Source organism: Rhinatrema bivittatum, chromosome 8, assembly GCF_901001135.1.
Source record: "Rhinatrema bivittatum chromosome 8, aRhiBiv1.1, whole genome shotgun sequence".
NCBI lineage: Eukaryota > Metazoa > Chordata > Amphibia > Gymnophiona > Rhinatrematidae > Rhinatrema > Rhinatrema bivittatum.
The window spans coordinates 200174143-200197577 of record NC_042622.1 but is presented as its reverse complement, the minus strand read 5'-3'; the positions used below and the strand labels follow the sequence as shown (position 1 = coordinate 200197577).

Here is a 23435-nt window from a genome sequence, read left to right as displayed (position 1 = left end):
CCCATCAAGCTCATATATCTCATTAAAGAGGTAAATTGAATAACACAAAAACTTTGTTTTATTATTGTTACTCATAAATTATAACAATAACATTAATCTTGGAATATTATATATTTTTAATATAAATGAGAGGTTTTCACAAGATAGGTTGTGTCGTGAAACATTTTATTATGTATATATTTAAGGAAACATACATAAATTGTCGAAATACATTTCGTTCATTTAACCTTTAACCTCCGGTTTGCTTGTAGACTAATTACTGTGTCCCGAAATTATGTTTGTCTAAAAAGTGTGTCACCAACATGAAAAGTTTGGAAAGCTCTGCCTTAGAGTAAGATAAAATTATCTTTGTATACAGCCTTCCTTAGCAACATTCCAAATAAGTACACACATATCAGGCCACATGGGATCCCGTATTTCATCAATTTTATTAATCCAATTAATGGTTTACAAGTGGTAAGGCAGTCCAAGGTACCTGAGATTTCTGTCCAGATTTTTCCTCTGAAATTACAGTACAGCTGGCTCTCTGAATATATCACATTATGACAGAGAGAGATAAGATCTGTGCACATATTTATACAGCCCATGGATAGAGAGTTGCTTACCTGTAACAGGTATTCTCCGAGGACAGCAAGATGTTAGTCCTCACACATGGGGTGACAGCATCAGATGGAGCCCCAACATAGAAAACATGTCAAAGTTTCTAGAACTTTGACCGGGCATACCGAGCATGCAATAAACCACACGACCAAGCAGGGGACCCTGTGTGGTTTTATATATATATATATATAAAACTGAAAATTAGGAGAAACCCAACTCCATGGGGTGGCAGGTGGGTTTTGTAAGGAATAACATCCCCCTCTGAAAATACCTGTTACAAGTAAGCAACTCTGCTTTCTCTGGGGACAAGCAGAATGATAGTCCTCACACAAGGGTGAATCTCTAGCTAGAGGCTGCTTCCCAACACAAAAAGGGGACCAATAGATGGCCACTGATGCTGCCATGGCTATGACAGAATGAGCCTTGACGTGACCCCCCCCCCCCCCAAGATGCAGTCCCGCCTGGACATAACAGAAGAAGATGCAGTCTGCTAGCCAATTGGATAGTGTCTGTTTGGCAACAGCAACGCCCATCCTATTCCTATCAAAAGAAATAAAAAGTTAGGTAGTCTGTCTATGGGCTTCTGTCTGCTCCAGGTAGAAGTCTAAGGCTTGCTAGCAATCTAAACTATGTAGAGCTCATTCACCTTGGTATGAATGGGGCCTGGGAAAGAATGTTGGCAGGACGATTGACTGGTTAAGATGGAAATCCATCATCACCTTAGGCAGGAACTTAGGGTATGGCAAGACCACCCTATCATAATAAAACTTAGTATAAGGTGAATAAGACACTAAGGCCTGCAGCTCGCTGACCCTGCTCGCTGAGGTGACTGCCACCAAAAATATAACCTTCCAGGTCAGATATATAGGTGTGCAGCGACTCAAAAGGTGCTTTCACCAGCTGAACTAACACCACGTCGAGGTCCCAAGACACAGCGGGAGGCCTTAGGGGTGGCTTCAACTGAAGCAGGCTCTGCATGAACTGTACAACTATAGGCTGTACAGAGATGGGCGTACCATCTACACCTTGGTGGTATGAGCCAACTGCACTGAAATGAACTCTTAACAGAGTTGGTTTTTAAGCCAGCTTCCCATAGATGTAGAAGGTAATCAAGCAGTTTTTGTGTGGGGCAGGAAAACAGATCTAGGGCCTTCTCTCACACCACATGGAAAACCTCCCCCACTTCAGTCATTAGGACTTTCTAGTGAACGGCTTTCTGGAAGCTACCAGGACCCAAAACACATCCTCAGGGATCAAGATAAGCTCTCAACATCCAAGCTGTGAGCAACAGGACTTGGAGGTTGGGATGACACAACCTGCCTTGACTTTGCGTGATGAGATCTAGGGAAGTCCCCAGACTGATTGATCTCTGGATGGAGAACTCCTGTAGGAGTGGAAACTAGACCTGTCTCGGCCAATAAGGGGCTATGAGGATCATAGTCCCTTTGTCCTCGCGAAGCTTCAAGAGTCTTTGTTACTAAGGGAATCAGGAGGCTACACATTCAGAAGACCCTTGCCCTAATGATGGGAAAGGGCATCCAAGATAAGTTGTTAGTAAACAGCTTCCGGCAGGCAGATATTGAACCAATTTTGTGGTTGGATCATGCTGTGGTATGGATCCAGTTAGGTGGGCTTACTGATCAGAAGAGTACGAGGGGATGGAAGTTAAATGAAAGTCTGTTGGAGGACAGTACATTTGTTACCTCTCTCAAGCAGGATATGGGCAGATATTTGGAAGAGAACAATTCGGGGGAAGTGACGGCAGGGATGGAATGGAATTGTTTTAAAGCAGTAGCGAGAGGCCACTGTATAGCGAGGGCCTCGTTTGTGAAAAAGACAAGGGAGAAACAAAAAGGTGGATCTACTTTTCCAAATTGGCAGATTGGAAATTAGACATAAACGACATTCAGAGGCAAATATAGGAAAAAAAAGATAGAGTTGCTCAGGGGGGAACTGCATAATCTTGATGTACAGCGGAGTGCTCACCAATTAGACAGAATTCGTCAAGAGCATTTTGAGGGTGTTACTAAGGCCAGCAGAGTATTAGCTAGGTCACTCAAACATAAAATTATGAACAATCAGATTGTGAAAATAAAGACTAGAGACGGCAAGATGGTATCTGTGACAGAGGATATCAGGGCTCGATTTTCTGAGTTTTATAAAAAACTGTATAACAGAAGAAGGGACATCACTATTGAGTCCATAAGAGACTACCTTGGCGCAATTGACATCCCCCAAGCCAATTCTAACCAGCAGGATAGCCTACACAGGGAAATTTTTGAGTTTGAAGTGACTCAGGCTGTAAAAGAACTGAAAATGGGAAAATCACCGGGGATGGATGGATTCTTGGCAGTATTCTATAAACAATTGGAATCAGTTGTTGCACCACCATTAGTGAAGGCCTTTAAAGAGCTGTTAGGGGAGGGCTCAACTGAAGAGGAAACTAACAAAGCTGGTATTACTGTGATAGCCAAACCAGGGAGAGACAGCACCTTGTGTGGCTCGTATAGGCCCATCTCTTTATTGAATTTAGACCTTAAGCTTCTAGCCAAAATATTAGCTAAGCGACTAGGTGGAATGGTGGATAGCTTGATTTACTTTGATCAAATGGGATTCATCCCCGGTAGATTGGTAGCAGACAATGTCCGGAAGGTGATAGATTTAAATTTAGTGGGCGGGGGAAGGTAAAATACCATTGGGCCTTCTCACCATTGATGCAGAAAAAGCATTCGATATAGTCCATTGGGACTATCTTTTTGAAGTATCAGAGAAATTTGGGTTGGGAGGTAATTTTTCAACCTGGATTAGGAAGCTGTACTGTAACTCCTCTAACCAGAGCGCGTGTATAAAAGTGAATGGTGGGTATTCAGACGTCTTCGAGATTGGTAGAGGAACCAGGCAGGGGTGCCCCCCCTCTCTCCGCTCTTATTTGCCTTATACTTAGAACCCCTAGCTATTAAAATTAGATCTGCTCAGAATATACAGGGAGTTCGGGTGGGACAATTTGAGTACAAACTTGCTATGTTTGCGGATGATATTCTGTTTACCGTGGTTAACCCAGAAAGTTCATTGACCTATTTGATGCAAGAGCTGTCACAATTTAGTAGTGTACCTGAATATAAATTGAATGCAGAGAAATCAGAATTTCTGAATAACACATTATCTTTAGATCAAATTGCTAGAATTAAACAAACGTTCCCATTCAAAATAGCGACAAAGGAGGTGACATATTTAGGGGTAAAAATAGGGGTGGACCTCGATAAACTTATGGAGGTTAACTTTGCTGGGGTATGGGAGAAAATTCAAAGGGACCTACATAAATGGAATAGGTCACCCTACTCCTGGGTAGGGAGGATTAGTATTGTTAAAATGAATATCTCCCATGGTTGAGCTATTTATTTCAGACATTACCAGTATATTTCAAAAGCTAATTTCCAGGTATGGCAACGAAAGCTTTTTCATTTTATTTGGAGACGCAGGCCTCCATGAGAGTTAGCAGGAAAGTCATGTTTCTTTCAAGAGCCAACGGAGGATTGGGTGTCCCCTGGTTACTAGGGTACTATGTAAGTGTACAGCTGAAAGCAATAGTAGATTGGCATCTGGGAGAGGGCAGACAGAGTTGGGTAGAGTTAGAACAATCTACGTTGCCACATTCTCCACTTACAGGTTTGGTATGGTTCCCTGCTGCATCCAACAATACTGGGGAGAATTCCCTGCACCATTATGTTAAAATTATGGGATAAGTGGAGGGAGAAGCTGTTTCATAGCACGCCCATATTTCATAACTCCAAGTTTATACCAGGATGTTCCAAGGTAGTGGTGAACAGATGGAGGGGTAAGGGATGTTGGTTATTAGGACACCTTTGGGGGGGGGGGGGGGGAGAGCATTTCAAACCCTTTGCAGAGGTGCAACAGTTATACCTATTAGATAACACTGATTTTTACTTTTATTATCAGATGGCACAGTACATGACCAGGAAGGAGGTGAAGAGTGAATTATATAAGGGCAAACCCCTGTTTGAAGGGTATTGTGAACAGGCATGAAATATCACAAAAATTATCTCAAAACTTTATACACTCCTCAGTAGAGATGAGGGACAGATTCCTCCACATGTAGTGAACTGGGAACGAGATCTATCCCAAACCCTAGGAAATAAAACCTGGGAGTCGTGTTACCAGCAGATAGCAAAGAGCTCTATATCAGCAGCGATTATTCAACAGGGATATAAGATGCTATATAGATGGTATCTTCCTCCAGTGAGACTTGTTGGTAGTCTCTGTTGGAGGAGCTGCGGTTCTCAGGGACCTTTTATCACATGTGGTGGGAATGCCCAGTTATATCGAAGTTCTGGGATGGGGTGGGGTGGTAGGCCTCATTAAGGAAATTCAGGAGATCAGCTTGTCTAAAATTCCAACCTTTTTTTTTTTTTAAATATAAGCCCTTCTGCAATGGAGTGCGATGCTGCTTATGCTTGGAAAGACGAGCAACTTCCTCCTCTGCAGAGAGTGGTGAAACGGTTACAAAAAAAACTACTCTCTCAGTCATTTAACAGCAACCCGACATAAATGGATCAACCAATTTTGAGAGGCTATGGGGCCCATATATCAATTGGTTAAAGCAAGCTGCATAGAGGGGGTAGGGGGTGGAAGGAATGGTCTGAAATTAGTCTGGGAAACGACTACTGGGTGCTCTTGTGGACGGGGAGGGGGACAAGGGAAGGGGGGAGACACGGGGATGAATGGTAATTATAAAATAGATTGGGACTACATCACTGCTTGGTTTCATAAACGATCTTTATTGAGCAACATTGTAAAATACCAGTTATTATTTCTATGCATGTTTATATCTGTATATAATACAAAGTATTGAGGACAAGGACAGAAGATAAACCCTCAGATGTGGGATATCAGCTATAAACTGCAATAGTGGCGGGAGGGGAATCTTTAGTGTGTTTCTCTAGGTGATTGTACCCCACTACGCTTGTTTGTGTAATCATAGTTCGTTGGTACAGGCCTTAATTGTAATTGCTTTGCACAATCGGTTGATTATGTGTTTATTTGACCATGGATGTAAATTTTTCAGTTGAAACTCTCAATAAAATTATAAATTACAAACCCCCCCCCCCCCCCAAAAAAAACAAAAAACCGCAACCCCAGACATATGCGATGCCCCCAGGCAAAGGACATATATCTTGTGAGGGTCCATAATGGACATGGGTCCTTTGGCACTGGGAGCATCGTTGAAAACAGGACATGGCTATGACAGGATGAAACAAAAGGGATGCAAAATCAAAATCAATGGCAGCAAGCGTCGATGGCTGGCAGGCACTGAAGCACTGCCACCACAGGGGAATCAACCGTGAAAGGAAACTTACCAGAAGCATTGAAAACCCTGACTAGAAGCTCCAAGAGGGACCCGGCCTTGCAAACCATGAGGAAAAACCGCAAAAATCGCAAGGAAAAAGAAAAGTTTTCCAAAAGGCCAAAAAACATCCAAGTGAGCTCACTCACACCGTGATGCTTACAGCTCTGCGAAAAAAATAGAGACTGGAGAGGGACCCCCATATGGACGCATGGTTTAAGGGCAGGCTGGGCATGCTCAGTGTGCCAAGTCAAAATTCTAGAAATTTTGTCATAGGTTTTCCGTGTTAGGGTAACATCATCAGATGGAGCCCCATGTGGGAGGACTATCATCCTGCTTGTCCTCAGAGAATATCAGACTGCACTGAAAAAAAGTCATAGGCTTTACAACTTCACACCACAGCTAGACAAGTCAGTTCCAATTCCAGCAATTTAACAGGATTTAGCCAAAAATACTGGCACCTCCGCATAGAGCCAAATATGCTATTGCTAAAAGAGTAATGTCTCTGCAAGGCAGACCTTTAGTTCGGGAGAAGGAAGGGACTGGTTATGAGTTATAGGATTCTCATCTTCACATGTGGTGGACATGACATTTCAGTCTAAGGCCAGTTGCATGATTAGAGTTATGACTTTTAGATTAATGGAAAGTGATGAGGATATCCATAAACACAAGCTGTTGTCCATTTAATTCACTCTCTGTACGACTTAATAGCACATATTTCTGGAAAACAGTCCCTAAACTGAGCTATTAGCTAGGTCAATTTTCAGATACTGCAAAAAAATGAAAAATGACATATTCCCTAACAGAAAACTTGATAAATATAAATATACACACAAACACACAGGCATCTTATTGGATATTAGAAAAAAGCTGAGATGATAAATATAGAAATGGAAGTTAAGAATATAAGAAATTGCCATACTTAATCAGTCAGACCAAGGGTCCATCAAGCCGAGCATCCTGTTTCCAACAATGGCCAATCCAGGCTACAAGAACCTGGCAAGTACCCGGCAAATACCCCAAAACTAAGTATATCCCATGCTACTGTTACTAGTAATAGCAGTGGCTAATTTCTAAGTCAACTTGATTAATAACAGGTAATGGATTTCTCCTCCAAGAACTTATCCAATCCTTTTTTAAACCCAGCTACACTAATTGCACTAACCACATCCTCTGGCAACAAATTCCAGAGTTTATGTGTTGAGTGAAAAAGAACTTTCTCCGATTAAGAACATAAGAAATTGCCATGCTGGGTCAGACCAAGGGTCCATCAAGCCCAGCATCCTGTTTCCAACAGAGGCCAAACCAGGCCACAAGAACCTGGCAATTACCCAAACACCAAGAAGATCCCATGCTACTGATGCAATTAATAGCAGTGGCTATTCCCTAAGTAAACTTGATTAATAGCAGTTAATGGATTTCTCTTCCAAGAACTTATCCAAACCTTTTTTGAACCCAGCTATACTAACTGCACTAACCACATTCTCTGGCAACAAATTCCAGAGCTTTATTGTGCGTTGAGTGAAAAAGAATTTTCTCCGATTAGTCTTAAATGTGCTACTTACTAACTTCATGGAATGCCCCTTAGTCCTTCTATTATTCGAAAGTGTAAATAATCGAGTCACATCTACTCGTTCAAGACCTCTCATGATCTTAAAGACCTCTATTATATCCCCCCTCAGCCGTCTCTTCTCCAAGCTGAAAAGCCCTAACCTCTTCAGCCTTTCCTCATAGGGGAGCTGTTCCATCCCCTTTATCATTTTGGTTGCCCTTCTCTATTGCCCTTCTCCATTGCAACTATATCTTTTTTGAGATACGGCGACCAGAATTGTACACAGTATTCAAGGTGTGGTCTCACCATGGAGCGATATAGAGGCATTATGACATTTTCCATTTTATTAACCATTCCCTTCCTAATAATTCCTAACATTCTATTTGCTTTTTTGACTGCTGCAGCACACTGAGCCGACGATTTCAATGTATTATCTACTATGATGCCTAGATCTCTTTCTTGGGTGGTAGCTACTAATATGGAACCTAACATCGTGTAACTACAGCAAGGGTTATTTTTCCCTATATGCAACACCTTGCACTTATCCACATTAAATTTCATCTGCCATTTGGATGCCCAATCTTCCAGTCTTGCAAGGTCCTCCTGTAATGTATCACAGTCTGCTTGTGATTTAACTACTCTGAATAATTTTGTATCATCCGCAAATTTGATAAAGTCACTCGTCGTATTCCTTTCCAGATCATTTATATATATATATTGAAAAGCACCGGTCCAAATACAGATCCCTGAGGCACTCCACTGTTTACCCTTTTCCACTGAGAAAATTGACCATTTAGTCCTACTCTCTGTTTCCTGTCTTTTAACCAGTTTGTAATCCACGAAAGAACATCGCCTCCTATCCCATGACTTTTTAGTTTTCGTAGAAGCTTCTCATAAGGGACTTTGTCAAATGCCTTCTGAAAATCCAAATATACTATATCTACCGGTTCACCTTTATCCACATGTTTATTAACCCCTTCAAAAAAATGAAGCAGGTTTGTTGGGCAAGACTTCCCTTGGGTAAATCCGTGTTGACTGTGTTCCATTAAATCATGTCTTTCTATATGCTCTACAATTTTGATCTTGAGGATAGTTTCCACTATTTTGCCGGATCGCCCCTAGAGCCTTTTTTAAATATTGGGGTTACATTGGCCACCCTCCAGTCTTCAGGTACAATGGATGATTTTAATGATAGGTTACAAATTTTAACTAATAGGTCAGAAATTTCATTTTTTAGTTCCTTTAGTACCCTAGGATGCATACCATCCGGTCCAGGTGATTTGCTACTCTTTAGTTTGTCAATCTGGCCTACTACATCTTCCAGGTTGACAGTGATTTCGTTCAGGTCTTCTGACTCATCACTCCTGAAAACCATCTCCGGAACTGGTATCTCCCCAACATCCTCATTAGTAAACACGGAAGCAAAGAAATCATTTAGTCTTTCTGCAATGGCCGTATCTTCCCTAAGAGCCCCTTTAACCCCTCGGTCATCTAATGGTCCAACCGGCTCCCTCACAGGTTTCTTGCTTTGGATATATTTTAAAAAGTTTTTATTATGAGTTTTTGCCTCTATGGCCAACTTCATTTCAAATTCTCTCTTCGCCTGTTTTATCAATGTTTTACACTTAACTTGACAATGCTTATGTTTTATCCTATTTTCTTCAGATGAATCCTTCTTCCAATTTTTGAAGGATGATTTTTTGGCTAAAATAGCCTCTTTCACCTCACCTTTTAACCATGCTGGTAATTGTTTTGCCTTCCTTCCACCTTTCTTAATGTGTGGAATACATCTGGACTGTGCTTCTAGGATGTTTTGGTTTTTTTTAAACAATGTCCACACTTCTTGCACACCTTTTACCTTTGTAGCTGCTCCTTTCAGTTTTTTTTCTTTTTTCTCATTTTATCAAAGTTTCCTTTTTGAAAGTTTAGCGCTAGAGCCGTAGATTTACTTACTGATCCCATTTCTGTCAATTTAAATTTGATCATATTATGATCACTATTGCCAAGCGGCTCCACCACCGTTACCTCTCTCACCAAATCCTATGCTCCAGTGAGAATTAGATCTAAAACTGCTCCCTCTCTGGTCGTTTCCAAAACCAATTGCTCCATAAAACTGTTGTTTATTCCATCCAGGAACTTTATCGCAGGGTATTTTCAGACAAATTTAGAAGCCAAAGTTTTCAGGTGAAACTTCACCTACATTTAGGCACCTAAAACTTAGTCATAAATTTAAACCTGCTATTCATTTCTTAGATTTAGAAAAATCAGGGCTAAGCACTTAATCTTTTTATTTTTTACTCTGCCTGTAGCCAATAATTTTTTAGGATCCTAAATTAAGGGGGTTAATGATACTAAGAACCTAAATGTTGGCATTGAGCCCTACTAAATTTTCAAAAGAGCCAATTTAGAAGCATAACTCCCAAAGTTAGGCACCCACAAACTCTTAGAAAACTGAGATTGTAGGGTTATGACATGTCCTGAGAATATTCTAGGACTTGACCCTTTCCTCTTTACTGTTCACTTGTATTTACTTATTATGATTAGGTGGCAGGCAAGAACATTTCTGTGTGATACAATTTTTGGTTTAGTTATGGTTTTTACCTGTTTGTATGCATTCTGGGGCAGATAATAAAAGGGTTACGCGCATAACCCTTAAAAAAAAAAAAAAAAGCCCCTGCACGTGCTCTGGGACGCACGTAAGCCTGGGGCTTTGTTAGGGGGGCATGTCGGGGGCGGCACGACGTTCTGGGCGTTCCGGGGGATGTGGCCGAGGCCTCCAGACCAGCCCCCGGGTCGGGTGATGGCGCACCAGTGGGCCACCGGCGCGCGCGAGATACGCCTGCCTTGAGCAGGCGTAACTTTTGCGATATAGGTGGGGGGGGGTTAGATAGGGCTGGCGGGGTGGGTTAGATAGGGGAAGGTGGGGGGAGGCGGAAGGAAAGTTCCCTCCGAGGCCGCTCCGATTTCGGAGCATCCTCGGAGGGAACGGGCAGCGCGCACAAGGTGCACAAATGTGCACCCCCTTGCGTGCGCTGACCCCGGATTTTAAAAGATACGCGCGGCTATGCTCGCGCTTTTTTTTTTTTTTTTAAATGTATCATTTAGTGTTTGATTTAAAATAAAAAGTTAAAAAAAAAGAAATCAGTGCTGGCAGGCTCTGTTTTGACTGGTAGAACCGAATGATCCCTATGTCAGAGGGAAACAATGAGAGGGGTTTAAAAGGCCTAACAACCCCTACTTACAAATGATTGCTAAAAACCCACTGTAACTAATGAACAGGCTGATTCAGTAAAAACGCGGGAGAGCGGACGAACGCCCGCTCTCCCGGCGCGCACACCGGCTACTCGCCGGTGCGCACGATACAGTATTCAAATGAGGTGGTGTGGTACAATCGGGCAAAAGGAGGCGCTAGGGACACTAGCGCGTCCATAGCGCCTCCTTTTAGCCCAGAGAGGGCGGCTGTCAGCGGGTTTGACAGCCGACGCTCAATTTGCCAGCGTTGGTTCTCGAGCCCGCTGACAGCCATGGGCTCGGAAACTGGACGCTGGCAAAATTGAGCGTCCCGTTTTCGGCCCGACAGCCGCGGGCTGAATTCAAATTTTTTTTTTTTTTAAACTTTTTTTACTCTTCGGGACCTCCGACTTAATATCGCCATGATATTAAGTCGGAGGGTGCACAGAAAAGCAGTTTTTACTGCTTTTCTGTGCACTTTTCTGGTGCCGGAAGAAATTAGCGCCTACACCTTTGAGTAGGCGCTAATTTCTGAAAGTAAAATGTGCGGCTTGGCTGCACATTTTACTTTCTGTATCCCACGTGCATACCTAATAGGGCCATCAACATGCATTTGCATGTTGTGGGCGCTATTAGGTGCTGCGGGTTGGACGCGCGTTTTCCTCCCCTTACTGAATAAGGGGTAAGGGAAAACGCGCGCCCAAGAGCAGGCGAACAGTGCGCTCCATCGGAGCACACTGTACTGTATCGGCCTGAAAGACAGTTACTTCTGACACGCTAAAAGACTGCTAGAACCTGCGCATTACAACAGCAGTTCCGGACTGCAGATACCAGAAGACTTGAAGGTGAATCCCAAGATAAAGCAGCACTGGTGTCACTCAAACAGGAAGATTAAAAGGAAGAAGTGGATGCAGTCAGGCAGTAGTGAGTAGAGCATTACATTTATAGCAACAAAAATCTGAAAAGCAGCACTTTTTTTTTTAAGCAAAATACTCATCTTTAATTTTCTGGTGTGCCCTGAAATTTTGTTACAGCTCACGAGTGAACTGCATATATAAAAAGATTCTAAACATTTGCACTAGGCAACAGCTGAAATTTTCAAAACATACCACCTGCTATTAAGATAACATCTATAGGGACCAACCCTATGATTCAGGCCGGTGTTGTGGTGCAGCAGACTTTGGCTCAATTCTGCTGTTCATTAGGGCTGGACGTGCTGCCTTGATCTCAGAGGGAGGGAAGGAAGGCGGCTGCCTTTGCCAGACATAACGAACAGCGCCAAGGGACTGTCTCAGAAAGTGACAACCCTCCATCCCTCAGAGATAGTAAAGGTTCTGGTACCATCTGGGAAAAGGAGTTTGAAGAGAGAGAAAAAATTCCTGTAAGGGAGGAGTTGTCTAGTACAGTGTTTCTCAAACTAGTCCTGGAGTACCCCATAGCCGATCTGATTTTCAGGATATCCACAATGAATATGCATGAAATAGATTTGCATGCAATGGAGGTAGCAGTAGTTACAGCACTGGGGACAGCACAAACGAGCCAGGAGAAATCCTGGTTCATGAGCTCAAGGTTCTCTTCTGCGACTCTCCCTCCCCTCCAATTGAAAATAAAGCACTTGATCTGTCCTGGCTCTGCTGACTAACTGATTACATTCTTGGGCCAGCAGATTCATGTGGTTGGTATCGGCTGGGCATAGGGGTTTTATGCAAAACCCTGGGAGAGGAGCAGCTCTCAGTATGTCTGATAGTTGCCCAGGTATACGATCTGGAGTGGACAATATCCAGATGAGGGATAAAGAGAATTAAACAAAAAAAAAAAAATCATCCTTGTGCAATATTTCTAATTGTTGGTATATAGGAAAATAAATCAACTAAAGAATTATTCTCCATGATTAGACAGCAAAAATTATCATAGCTGTTATAAAAATAAGGTAATTACATATACATAAATTACTGTTGCCTAGAAAGTATTTATTCACAGAGCAGAAGTCATGACAAAGAGGTCATACCTACTGTAATAATTACATAAGAGTAATCATAACCAGTGATTTAACACTATAAGCTAACATATGACCATTACATGTACAAAGACAGCATCCATCTAGATATCAAATTGTTCTCTGAACATATCAAAGCTTCCAAAGTGCCATGTTAAGTAATAGTGACATCTTATTAGACACCCTCTTTCTCTCCTGGAGCCGTCAGGAGCTGATATCTAGCACTAGATTCATATAGAAGCCTCTAACAATGTCAGACATGGTACAGGAAACTAGATTCACAGGTGAGAAATGCCTTCAGGCAACCAGAGGCAGCTGTCAACATAGGGCCAAGATGTACCAACGGCTTTCCGACATTTTGTGTTAATTGAGAAAATGGTTAGTGCACCAAAGCTGACCACAAAGAAACCATGGTGTTCTACCCAGTGAGGACCAGAAACCCTGCTTAAATAAACAAGAGAGTGAAGCCTTTCCACCTCTCCAGCAGGTTCTGCATTTTACAGCAGTGATTCACAGCTATCTTCTACCTGGATCCTTCTCAAGAGATTTGACAAAAATAACAGATCCACAGAATTTCAACAATACCATGTACAGCCTTTTTTTTTTTTTTTAGTTTCTTGATTGCTTTTTGTATGACAACATTGATTTTGTATCTGTTTTTGTTTTTTTCTTTAACTAGTATATGATCCCTGCTGAAACACACCGAAGCATTCTGGACTGCCACAACAGGCACAAACACACTCAAACACAGCCACTATCACGTGGGGTTTTCTCCACTTTTGCTGGGAAGTATTTTAATGATCTTTTTGAAAACTGAAATGTAAATGTTTCAAGCAGTTGACAAATAAGCAGCTCTTACGGTGCATTTTTTTTCCCTATGTTTATGATATCTATTTGGACATAAATAATTTAAATTTAATTTAAAAATGTATATTCCACTTTTCATGGCTGGAACAACCACTTCAAAGCAGATTACAGCAAACCTCAAGCACTGCAATCAAAAAGTAAATCAATACTGCCCTAGTAAACAAAGAGGATAATTTTTAAAGAATACCAAATGGCTGCATGGAGATCTACTACAGTATTTTATAACCTGCAAGTATGTCTACCCCACAACATATGCATATTATTATTGGTTATGTGAGAATACCTGTAATACATTGAAAGTGTGTACCTGTCTTACCTATTTTATAAACATATGCGCATATATTTTATGCATGGAAAAAATATAATTTGTTTGCATAAAACCTTGATTTGTACACAGAAGTCAGTATATTTTAAAAACACGTGCTCATAATCCAAATCACCAGTTTGTCAATACCTCCACCAGTTCACCCAGTCCTTCTCCAGGTCATTGATACTCTCCTGGTTCTTTACCTTAAACTTCCCCCAATTCCCCCAGACTTACCGCCTAACCAATAGCAGACATCACCGATATCAACTTTGCGAGGTACCCGGCAGGGGTAAAATAAGTTGCCTAAGGGACTGTGTAAGTCTCTTATAAAACAGCAATTTATGTGGGTAAGCCCTGCCCCTGAACGCCCCTAAACCGCCCTTTTCTAAGTGGCAATGGCCAGCCAGAGTCCATTCCTGGGCATGAGAAGTTCGGAAGTTTTGGTCCCCATACGCACTTCGTTCCACTTATCAATATGCAAGCTCATTTCAGACAGACAGACATCACTTGCATGTTTAAGAATGAGCACGGCAAAGGTACATTCATTGTTTTTGGGAACCTCAGCCCAAACAACATGTCCCTCCACCACATTTCTCTTACCTCCTCTGGCAGATCAATTCCAAGCGTGAGATGGTAAGCTCAATTAATGTTGAGCTAGCAAACTGTCCATCACTAAAACGCCATGTGGCGTAGCATGAATTCAGGCGAGACAAATGGATTTTTTTTCCCTGGTATCCTCTGCTGCCTAATGACAGGTGCGCTGTCCGAAATAATTAGCTTTCAGAAAGGAATCTCCTTAACCCCTCTCTGAAACTGGTTAGTGATCTCAGTTTTACTTCATTAAGCTCTTGACAGCTCAATGTAGCCCGCGCATCTGTTATTGCTTGGAAGTGCTGTTCCAAGAACACAAACCACTTGAAGAACTGGCCACAAATACATTCAGCCTCATGATGCAGATCGGAACACATCTGTTTACTAATCCAAACCAATATTTTAATCAGTTTTGTTCCTTCACAGAGCAATACTGGTGTCAGCAGTATCTACTGGCATTTCCTCACTTTATCCCCTGCAGGACAGGCTTCAAGCTGCATTAGTGTAAGCACTCAGAATAAAAAAAGAGGCCGATGACAATTAGTTCAAAGGCTTTGTGGAAATCACACATTTATGCAGTAACTCAATGCTTCTCACAGTATTATCTATTACACGTATTACATATTCAGGCATCCACTAAATTCCCTACAAGATTAGGAGAATTTATTCACAGCAGACTTTTTTAAAAGGTGGGAAAACAGAAGATATCCGATTTTAGAGAAGTGATCATCTGAAATTACAAATTTCATTGGTCAGTACTCAGGCAGTTGTTCCTTGATCATGACCATCAACAGCCAGGTCCACCTGGAATTTATACACTACTAAAGCTAATATTTTTGTTTCCATGGCCTTCTTTTAATGTTCAGGTTCTAAACTGACATTTCCATCTGAGGAATGTCATTAATAATCTCCATTTAAATGTCAATATAATCAGCCAGCTAGCTAGACTCCAGCTTTTGAGCTTTATGGTGCTGGGTCATTTCTGGAGCTTCAGTGACCTAGCTGTGAGCCCTGACTTACAATATGGCAAACATCAGACAAGAGGTAATGCCTGAACATTTACAACAAAGCTCTAAAAATATTCTCTGAACAATCTCTCCTCTAGACATGTGAAGTTATGGGTAAGCAAATTCAAGAAAAAAAAAGTGTTATCACAAATATATACATACACAGTAGGAAAATAAGAGAATTACTTGTATTTTTTCTCTTTTTTTCCCAGCTGTCTACCCCTCCCCAGACAGCATGAGCAAATGACTCAGAATATCCTCTCTGGCCAGAGGGTTGCAAACTCAGCACCACTCATTGACTAGCATAGTCAGTCATAGTAATGACAGCTATTTTCTCATTTTCCTAGTCCAGAGCACACCAATTCTATGGTATGCCCAGGCTTGATAAGTGGAGTATCTGAACCGGAATACCCTGCGCTGAAGTTACAGACTGAGCAACAGGACAGTCCCAATTATTTATGTATTTTCATCTGATCATATCAATGAAGCTGCCACATCTAGAGGAAATTAGATGGTAGAACATCCTTTTTACTGGGCCATGTTCTCTAATGACAGCAGCTCAACCGTTTAATAGGGGATCAAAATTCCTGGGTACCAGGTCACTCAGGCACCTAAAAATTGGCACTTAGTTCTGGGCCAGGCTAAGTTAACAATGCTATGAAGGGCTCAGGCAGAGCAATCTCTACCACTGTGGCTCCAAGCGTGACTGACTGCACTTGGACCACCATAAGAAACAAAAATTAAACCAAATAGACAAAGTAAAACAAAACAAAAAAACCCCCCAACAATCCAAACAAAATAACATCCAAAAATAACAAAAGAAAAAAAGCAAGAAAGTAAAACAATTGGTAACACATACGCACAAAAATGGAGTAAATATTAAAAAAAAAAAAAAAAAGGTTGGAAGTAGTGACAACACAAAAATGAGCAAAAATGCAATGTATAAAAAAATAGACAAAAACATAAGAAAGAGCAGAACAAATCAAAAGTAACATGTAAAAATACATTTTTCTGCCTCCTAAAGCAATTTAGCTGGTGCCCAACTTTTCTAAATATTTTTCCAACCCTGAGTTTAATGATTATGTAATCTCTTGCCATTTTCTGCACAGCGCTCAATCAGGCCGATGCAATACAGTGCACTCAGCCAAGTGCACTGGTTAACCTGTAGTTGGATGCACGTTTTGGACCCGCGTCCAAAACCCCTTGAGCTATAAGGGGATTAGTGCGTCCAAAACGCACGTCCAACCCCCTGCGAAGCTAATAGCGTTCAGCACATGTAAGTTCATGTTGATGAGACTATTAACTATTCTCCCCAATGCAAAAAAAATAAAATAAAACGTGCACCAGACGTGCACATTTTTACACTCAGAAATTAACACCTACCCGGAGCAGATGTTAAATTTTGAGCAGCCCAAAAAGTGTACAGAAAAAGCAGAAAATACTACTTTTCTGTACTTCCTCAGAGTTAATATCAAAAAGGAACAAAAAGGAGAACGATTAAAAAAAAAAGTGTGCTGACAGTCAGGCAAGGAAAAGGGACATTCGTAAAACTGAGCATCTGTATTCTAACCCGCTGACAGCCACCTTTTCCTGGGCGCCCGCTGCTGAGGAGACGCTAGGGGCACACAATTTTTCCCTAGTGCCTCCTTTTTACCACGGCAGCCGATTTAAATATTAAATCGGGCGCCCCGGAGAAGTCGATCGGCGCGTGCTCAATCATGAGCGCCAGATTTCCCCGCACCAATATTGCATTGGCCTGAAGGTGATAAAAAAAACTCTAAAAAGGGTAAGGTCTGTGATGCCACTGAGCTGCTGTCAAGAAAAAGTATCAACATTTCACTTAAGTCATTTAGTTTTCTCTGACAACAAGAAACCTCAATGCAGGCACTCACATGGGATTAACTATCTAAGTTATGTCTTCAAATAAAACAAACAAACACAAGAAAGGCAGACAAACTGGCAAACCAACAGAAAAGGATCCCAAGGATGGTGTGAGTTGAGCTTCTATCCTGATAAAGAGACAGTGTATTCACCGATAGCCCAAATCTTAAATGCAACTGAGGCACAATGTAAAGGCAGTTTTTAAAGAATGTAATCACTGAACAGCATGTCACAACTTTGCAAATCTCTCCTAAAAATGGCGGCCTTAGATTGGTAACTGATATCACCACTGCCTCAACAATCTGGGTCTGATATTCCCCCATCAGGCCAATCCCTCGAGGGACTATCAATGAGAAATACAGTCTACTTATTAGTCTCGGTATACGAGGATTTGGAAAGCAGAGAAGCTAACAGTGGACTATATGAGAACAAAGATCAAAAAAACAATTTTCAGGAAAGTATAGGAAACTTAGTACAATGAACGACGGGGATGGTGTACCCTACTGGATACAAATGAGCAACAGCACAAATGTATGAGTAATCCTTGAGGGATTAATATGAAGGGGATGGGGGTGAAAACGGAATGGAACAGGTTACTCTGGAGAAATGCGAAACACTGTATATACACAGTATGTCTGATGCTCTAAACTGCAAATGGATTCAGAACAGTTCGCTGATGTTAGATGTTAACTGCCATTCCTCAATAAAAATGTACTGGGGGGAAAAAAAATGTGGTTGTACCCGCACATTCTTCCGTTCGCCATATTCATTCAAGTTTAATCACACGCTCACCATTCGCTAGCCCTGTGAGTGGGGGGATTAGCCATCGCTGATGAGTTCCTCTAACTTCCAACTGAGGTGTTGGGCTCAGACTAGATTTTCCAGCTCAAATCACTCACCGCAGTTGATTTTTAAGCTGCAGGCTGTCATGGATGATTCTTTTGACAAATTCCAACTCTCCTCCTTCAGCCATGATCTCAGTAACACCCCCAGTGTTTATGGAGCTGGGGGGAGGTCGTCGTGGATTTCGGGAGTTTACTCCCTGTATAGCGAAGACAAACACACACACAAAATGGTATGTTTGTCAACTATATTGTCACAAAATGTTTAGTCAAAAGACTAAAAGAATACATTTGGAGGTTTTCATATTACATTTCATTGTCATATATGAATTTACAAATAGCGCTTGCCAGGATTAATACACTAATATAGATTTTTCATTTTCTTTCAGAATGCAATTCAACAGTCAATTCAACTGCATTTATTGTTACTGAGACTGCACAGATTATGGGACAACGTAGAAGCCTTTAGTCCCAGATGGACAAAGCAGCATTTCCACACAGTCATCTATGTAGGTCCAGCAAGCTAATTTTTATGCCCTGTAAAAAACTAGCATACCCATCAAAAAGTGACACAGAAACAAAGCACATGACAGCATTCATAAAGACTGCACGGCCTGTTCTGCTGGTCCATCTACAAAAGGGAGGAACAATGACAGAAAGTGCACTATGACATGGCAGTAGTGTTGTAAAATAGTGAAAAATCAAACACTATCTACACAAAGCATTCCACTAGAACAGATTTGCAGGAAAATGCAATGCATTTTATTGACTTAACAAATATTTGTATATGCTAATCCAGGAAACAATAAAACATATCTTCTAAAAGATACATTTTTACCCAATAGGTCTACAAATTCTCTCGACTATAAAGCATTCCCAACAACAGAATGCAAGACATCCCTGACTAGCACAAAGGATTCTTAGTTGCGAAGGGAAAGCCAGTAATCAACCAAGTGGTCTACGACACTGCTAAAGCAAGGAAACAGGATGACTAGATTATGGTCCTCATCTGCCATCATGTTTCTTTTACCTATTTAAAAGATTTGTAGCCCAATGCTCCAAGGTTTGCAGTGTGAAACATAGTATAACATATATAAAATCAAGACAAATGTTACATGATAATCCAAAAAAAAAACAGAGAGCAAGTCACTCACAGAAAATTGAATCTAAATGATACAATACCTTAGCTTCTAACTGGTTGGCAAAAAAAGGAGGGTTGCACATGCAAAAATCATAAATGATCTCCGATTCTTCCTTTAGTGCATCCATGAGCAGTGTCTTCTGTGGCACTTTCACCACTATCAGGAAAAGTAAACATCAGAAGTAAAGAACCTGAATCTACTTACTAATATAATCATATTTGTACTTCTGAAATCCCCTCTGATTTCTAAAACTTACACAGGCCCCAGGAAACTTTACATACATGTTTTAAATGTAAATAAGTGTGCTAATTAACATATTACATTTAAATGAACAAGAATTATCTAAATATTTGTGTCTGCAACTTTACCACTTTCTCCGTTTGTTCCAGTGTATGGTTTTACTTTTATCAATAAAGTAGGAGGCATAAAGAATAGAGAGGCCTTTGGTGAAGGGGTAGAGAGGGGAGGAAGAATCTTGGCACATTTGATTAACCAATGGACAAATGGAAGACACCTGGAAACAGTGAACACAGATTTTTTTTTTTTATTTATTTTTTTTATTTTAGTAGTCAACACTCTCCAATGTACTTGTAGAGTTGTGTCTTCCAGTTAAATGTTTTGTTTGTCATTTGGGGAAACTTCTATCAGAAAAGGTGAACTCTAAGGACTGTGCCATCATTTTTAAAGCTCCAACTACAAAGTAGGTTCAGCCTTTCCATTTTTTTTGGCTACAATCAAACTCCTTTAGCAATACCCAAGTAGGCCAGAAATCCAGCAGCTTATATTAATGTCACAGTAAAAGCAAGTCTGGCTCAGACTGTGATGCAATGGAAGTTTTTACAGTTTCCCTCTAGGTAAGGAAGTTGGCAATATGAAAAGAGCAGGATTTTCCCCACTAGTCTCTTGGCAGAAACATAACAAAATAGAAGCATCTTGAACTGGAACAAAACACAAACAGCAGCACACCAAGACTTATAACACATCTCTTACTTTGTTATAAGTACAAACTACATTTTTGCTCAAGTCAACTGAGACAAAAAGCCCGCAGCTAAAAGTAGTATATGCCTCCCAAAAGAGCCTGCATTGCTCAACAATTTTTCTTTTAACAGGAATACCATTCATTATAATATGAGTGTTATTCTACTACAGTGCAGCGATCCTGCTATATTATAAACCATGCAATAATAAATCATGGTTGGAACAAGGTCAAGCCTCACTGCTACCACCACACCTCTGATCAAGTAGTGATGGTAATTACCTTCCCATTACAGACTTTGCTGGTCTAGGCCCCACCAATGACGACATCCCTGGCAGAATACTGCAGTGGTCTTCCATTGCCTTCTGCAGTCCACAGCATCTGGTTTTACCTAGTGGTCTTCCACCCAGGTACTACCCAAGCCTGACCCTGCTTAGCTTCCAAGATTTCTTATTGTAACATACTTTGGACATCCTGACAGTAAAGTGTGGAGTAAGCAATAAGTGATCGTCTGACAAGATTGGGCTCTCTTGGGGCAATATTGCTGGGGTCTCTTAAAAAGTAATTTATTTATTTAGTCTATATAGGGCATATTAAGGGCTATTGGTGGCATCCGTCTGTTGGGAAGGTAATGTTGCAGTTTTGGCTACAACAGGGTGCTGCTTGCTGTCCAACACGCTACCAAACTCTTGCAAACCCGTAGGAACAAAGACAGGCAGAGAGATTGGCGGGCTGGAAGGAAGACAATGCTGGTGCCCACTCTTGCAAAGGTATGGGCCGCACGACTGGAGGGATGCAGAGAACACTGGAGATTGACAGGAAAGAAGGGGAAGAATGCTTGGGACGGAGAAAGAAAGGCACACCTTATCCATTGAATGTTCAACAAGTGACAGCTTATCTTTGTATATTTCTATTTTTTTTTTTTTAATTTAAAATTTTCCAATTACATATTCAAGCAATCACTTGATTTGCAAGCAAAACAAAAGAAATTAAATTACAAGAAATACAAAATACCAATGGCATTTATATAATAAGCACAGAAAATATTGCCTATAAAGTCCAAAACAGGGGAGGATACAGGCAAAACTTCAGGTATGTTTATCTTAATCTTTGTACATTTCTTAAGGCAGTCAAATTCTGCTGCAATAAACCATCCTTATGTTTAATATATTTTATTGGCTCTCAACCCATGCATTAAAATAAAGAACCAATGAACAGGTATTAAAATAAAAAAAGAATTAACTTTATTTTTAAAAAGAGTAAATTAATTTATTTTGTGGAGTGTAATTTAAAATATATTTCTCAAGTAAGAAAAATATTTTAGCATCAAGTCAACTGACATGCCTACTTGACTGAAGCTGTTAAACAACAGAGGACAAGAGGGAAAGCCACCAAAGAGGTGAGGACGCAGGAGATTAGTTGCCTTGCATACCTTTAATGAGATCAGATAGGTTATTTTGCTCCACATTTTTCTTGGCATAATTGAAACAAATATCATCCACTTCTGTGGCAAGAAAATACCAGCCATTCAAAGTGGCTCCAAGCAGTGGGTAGATGCAGGAAGCCCCTGTACCTGCATTAAAAAATGTATATACTTTTAATAATTCCTGCAATATATTTGTACTTGCAAAATCCTGACACAATACTTACTACTCACAGCAAGGCCAAACTTTGACACAATTGGGAAGACAAAACTTTCCTGGAGGTAAACACAGCTTAAATGTAATTATTCTGGACAATGGCCTGAAAAATCTCAAAATTCCTATCCCTCCACCCTTGTCCTACATTTGGGTTCTTCTATACCAAAATTAGCCTCTCCCCCCCCCCCCCTACATATATACATGCCCTTTGATGATGAGGAAAGTAAGATACACAGAAAGACCATAAGTAGGAAAGACTTTAGCTTGACTCCCGGCTAACAAGCCATCTTGAGCTTTGTATGCCATGTTCACTGTGCAATAATTGAACAGGTACAAAACATAACTGGACTACGACATGAGACCACCCACGTCCAGAGCTGGGATACATAACCCAAAAGGAATTATTTTTATGCAGGGACTTATCAGACAACGTGGGACCAGCTCTGCAGCAATGCTGTACACTACCATGTGTAGAACCTAGGGTACGAATCCTAGATCAGGACTGCTCCCTGGGCTAGACGGGGTAGGGGATGCTGCAGAAGCAATGACCACAGTCCTCTAGGGGTAAGGGATCTCAGCCATCACTCAATGGTGACATGTAAAGGCAGGACCTGGGGCCCACGATGGTTGGGTTTCAGAAGGGGCACTGATGCGTGGCTCCCAGCTGAGGTTTGCAGCTGCAATGACTAGACTGAGTTGGGAGGAGAGATAAAATAGGAGGAAAAAATTCCCTGGTTAAATGTGAAAGACGACTCATGGAGCTGGAACCCAGTCCTGGTTCAGAATGGGCTGGAAGCCCAGAGGAGCATTTGTCATAGTTCAGATATGTACAGCAGACTAAGGGCCGGATTTTCAAAAGGCCCGGCGATGCGCGTAAAACCCCGGGACGCGTGTAAGTCCCAGGGCTTGCAAAAAGGGGCGGGGAGGGGCAGGGCGGGGGTCAGAGGCTCCCCAGCACAGCGGCCATTTGCCACTGTGCCGGGGATCGCGCGCAACTTACTTCAGCCCCAGTTTTGAAATTTAAAAAAAAAAAGGAAAAGGTAGGGGGTCGAGGGGTAGGGAACGGGGGAAGGCAGCGTGGCTCGGCACGCGCCTGTGCGTGCATATTATAAAGTCACATGTCCATATGTGCACGCCAGGTAGCGAGTGCACGTGGACGCGCTCGGGCAAGTTTTTAAATCTACCCCCTAAATGTGCACTGGGTAACTTCTGGGACATGTAATTCTGTGCTCAGCTCTTGTAAAGGGAGAACGGAAGGAGGCAGGAACCGGTTTGTCTGAAGCTCATGTACTCCATCATGCCCAATCACAACATTAACACTAGGGAACAAGCACTCTCGATCACTGGACCATCCCTCTGGAACACAGTGTCTTTCAAACAATGTGCGCAAAATTATTTAAGAAATGTACTAAAAACAAGCATTCAGAGATCAGGCCAACAG

General features: G+C 41.4%; 1 protein-coding gene across 2 annotated transcripts in view; it reads right to left on the bottom strand.

The window, feature by feature from the left end:
• The window catches only part of METTL16 (methyltransferase like 16), an 89645-nt gene that overhangs the window by 29937 nt on the left and 36273 nt on the right, over positions 1-23435 (bottom strand). For both annotated transcript variants that reach the window (XM_029612522.1, XM_029612523.1), the window contains exons 4-6: positions 21787-21927; positions 19419-19534; positions 18294-18436 (exon numbers count right to left, since the gene is read on the bottom strand). In XM_029612522.1, the coding sequence (XP_029468382.1) occupies positions 18294-18436; positions 19419-19534; positions 21787-21927 (400 nt within the window). The remainder of the gene's footprint in view (positions 1-18293; positions 18437-19418; positions 19535-21786; positions 21928-23435) is intronic.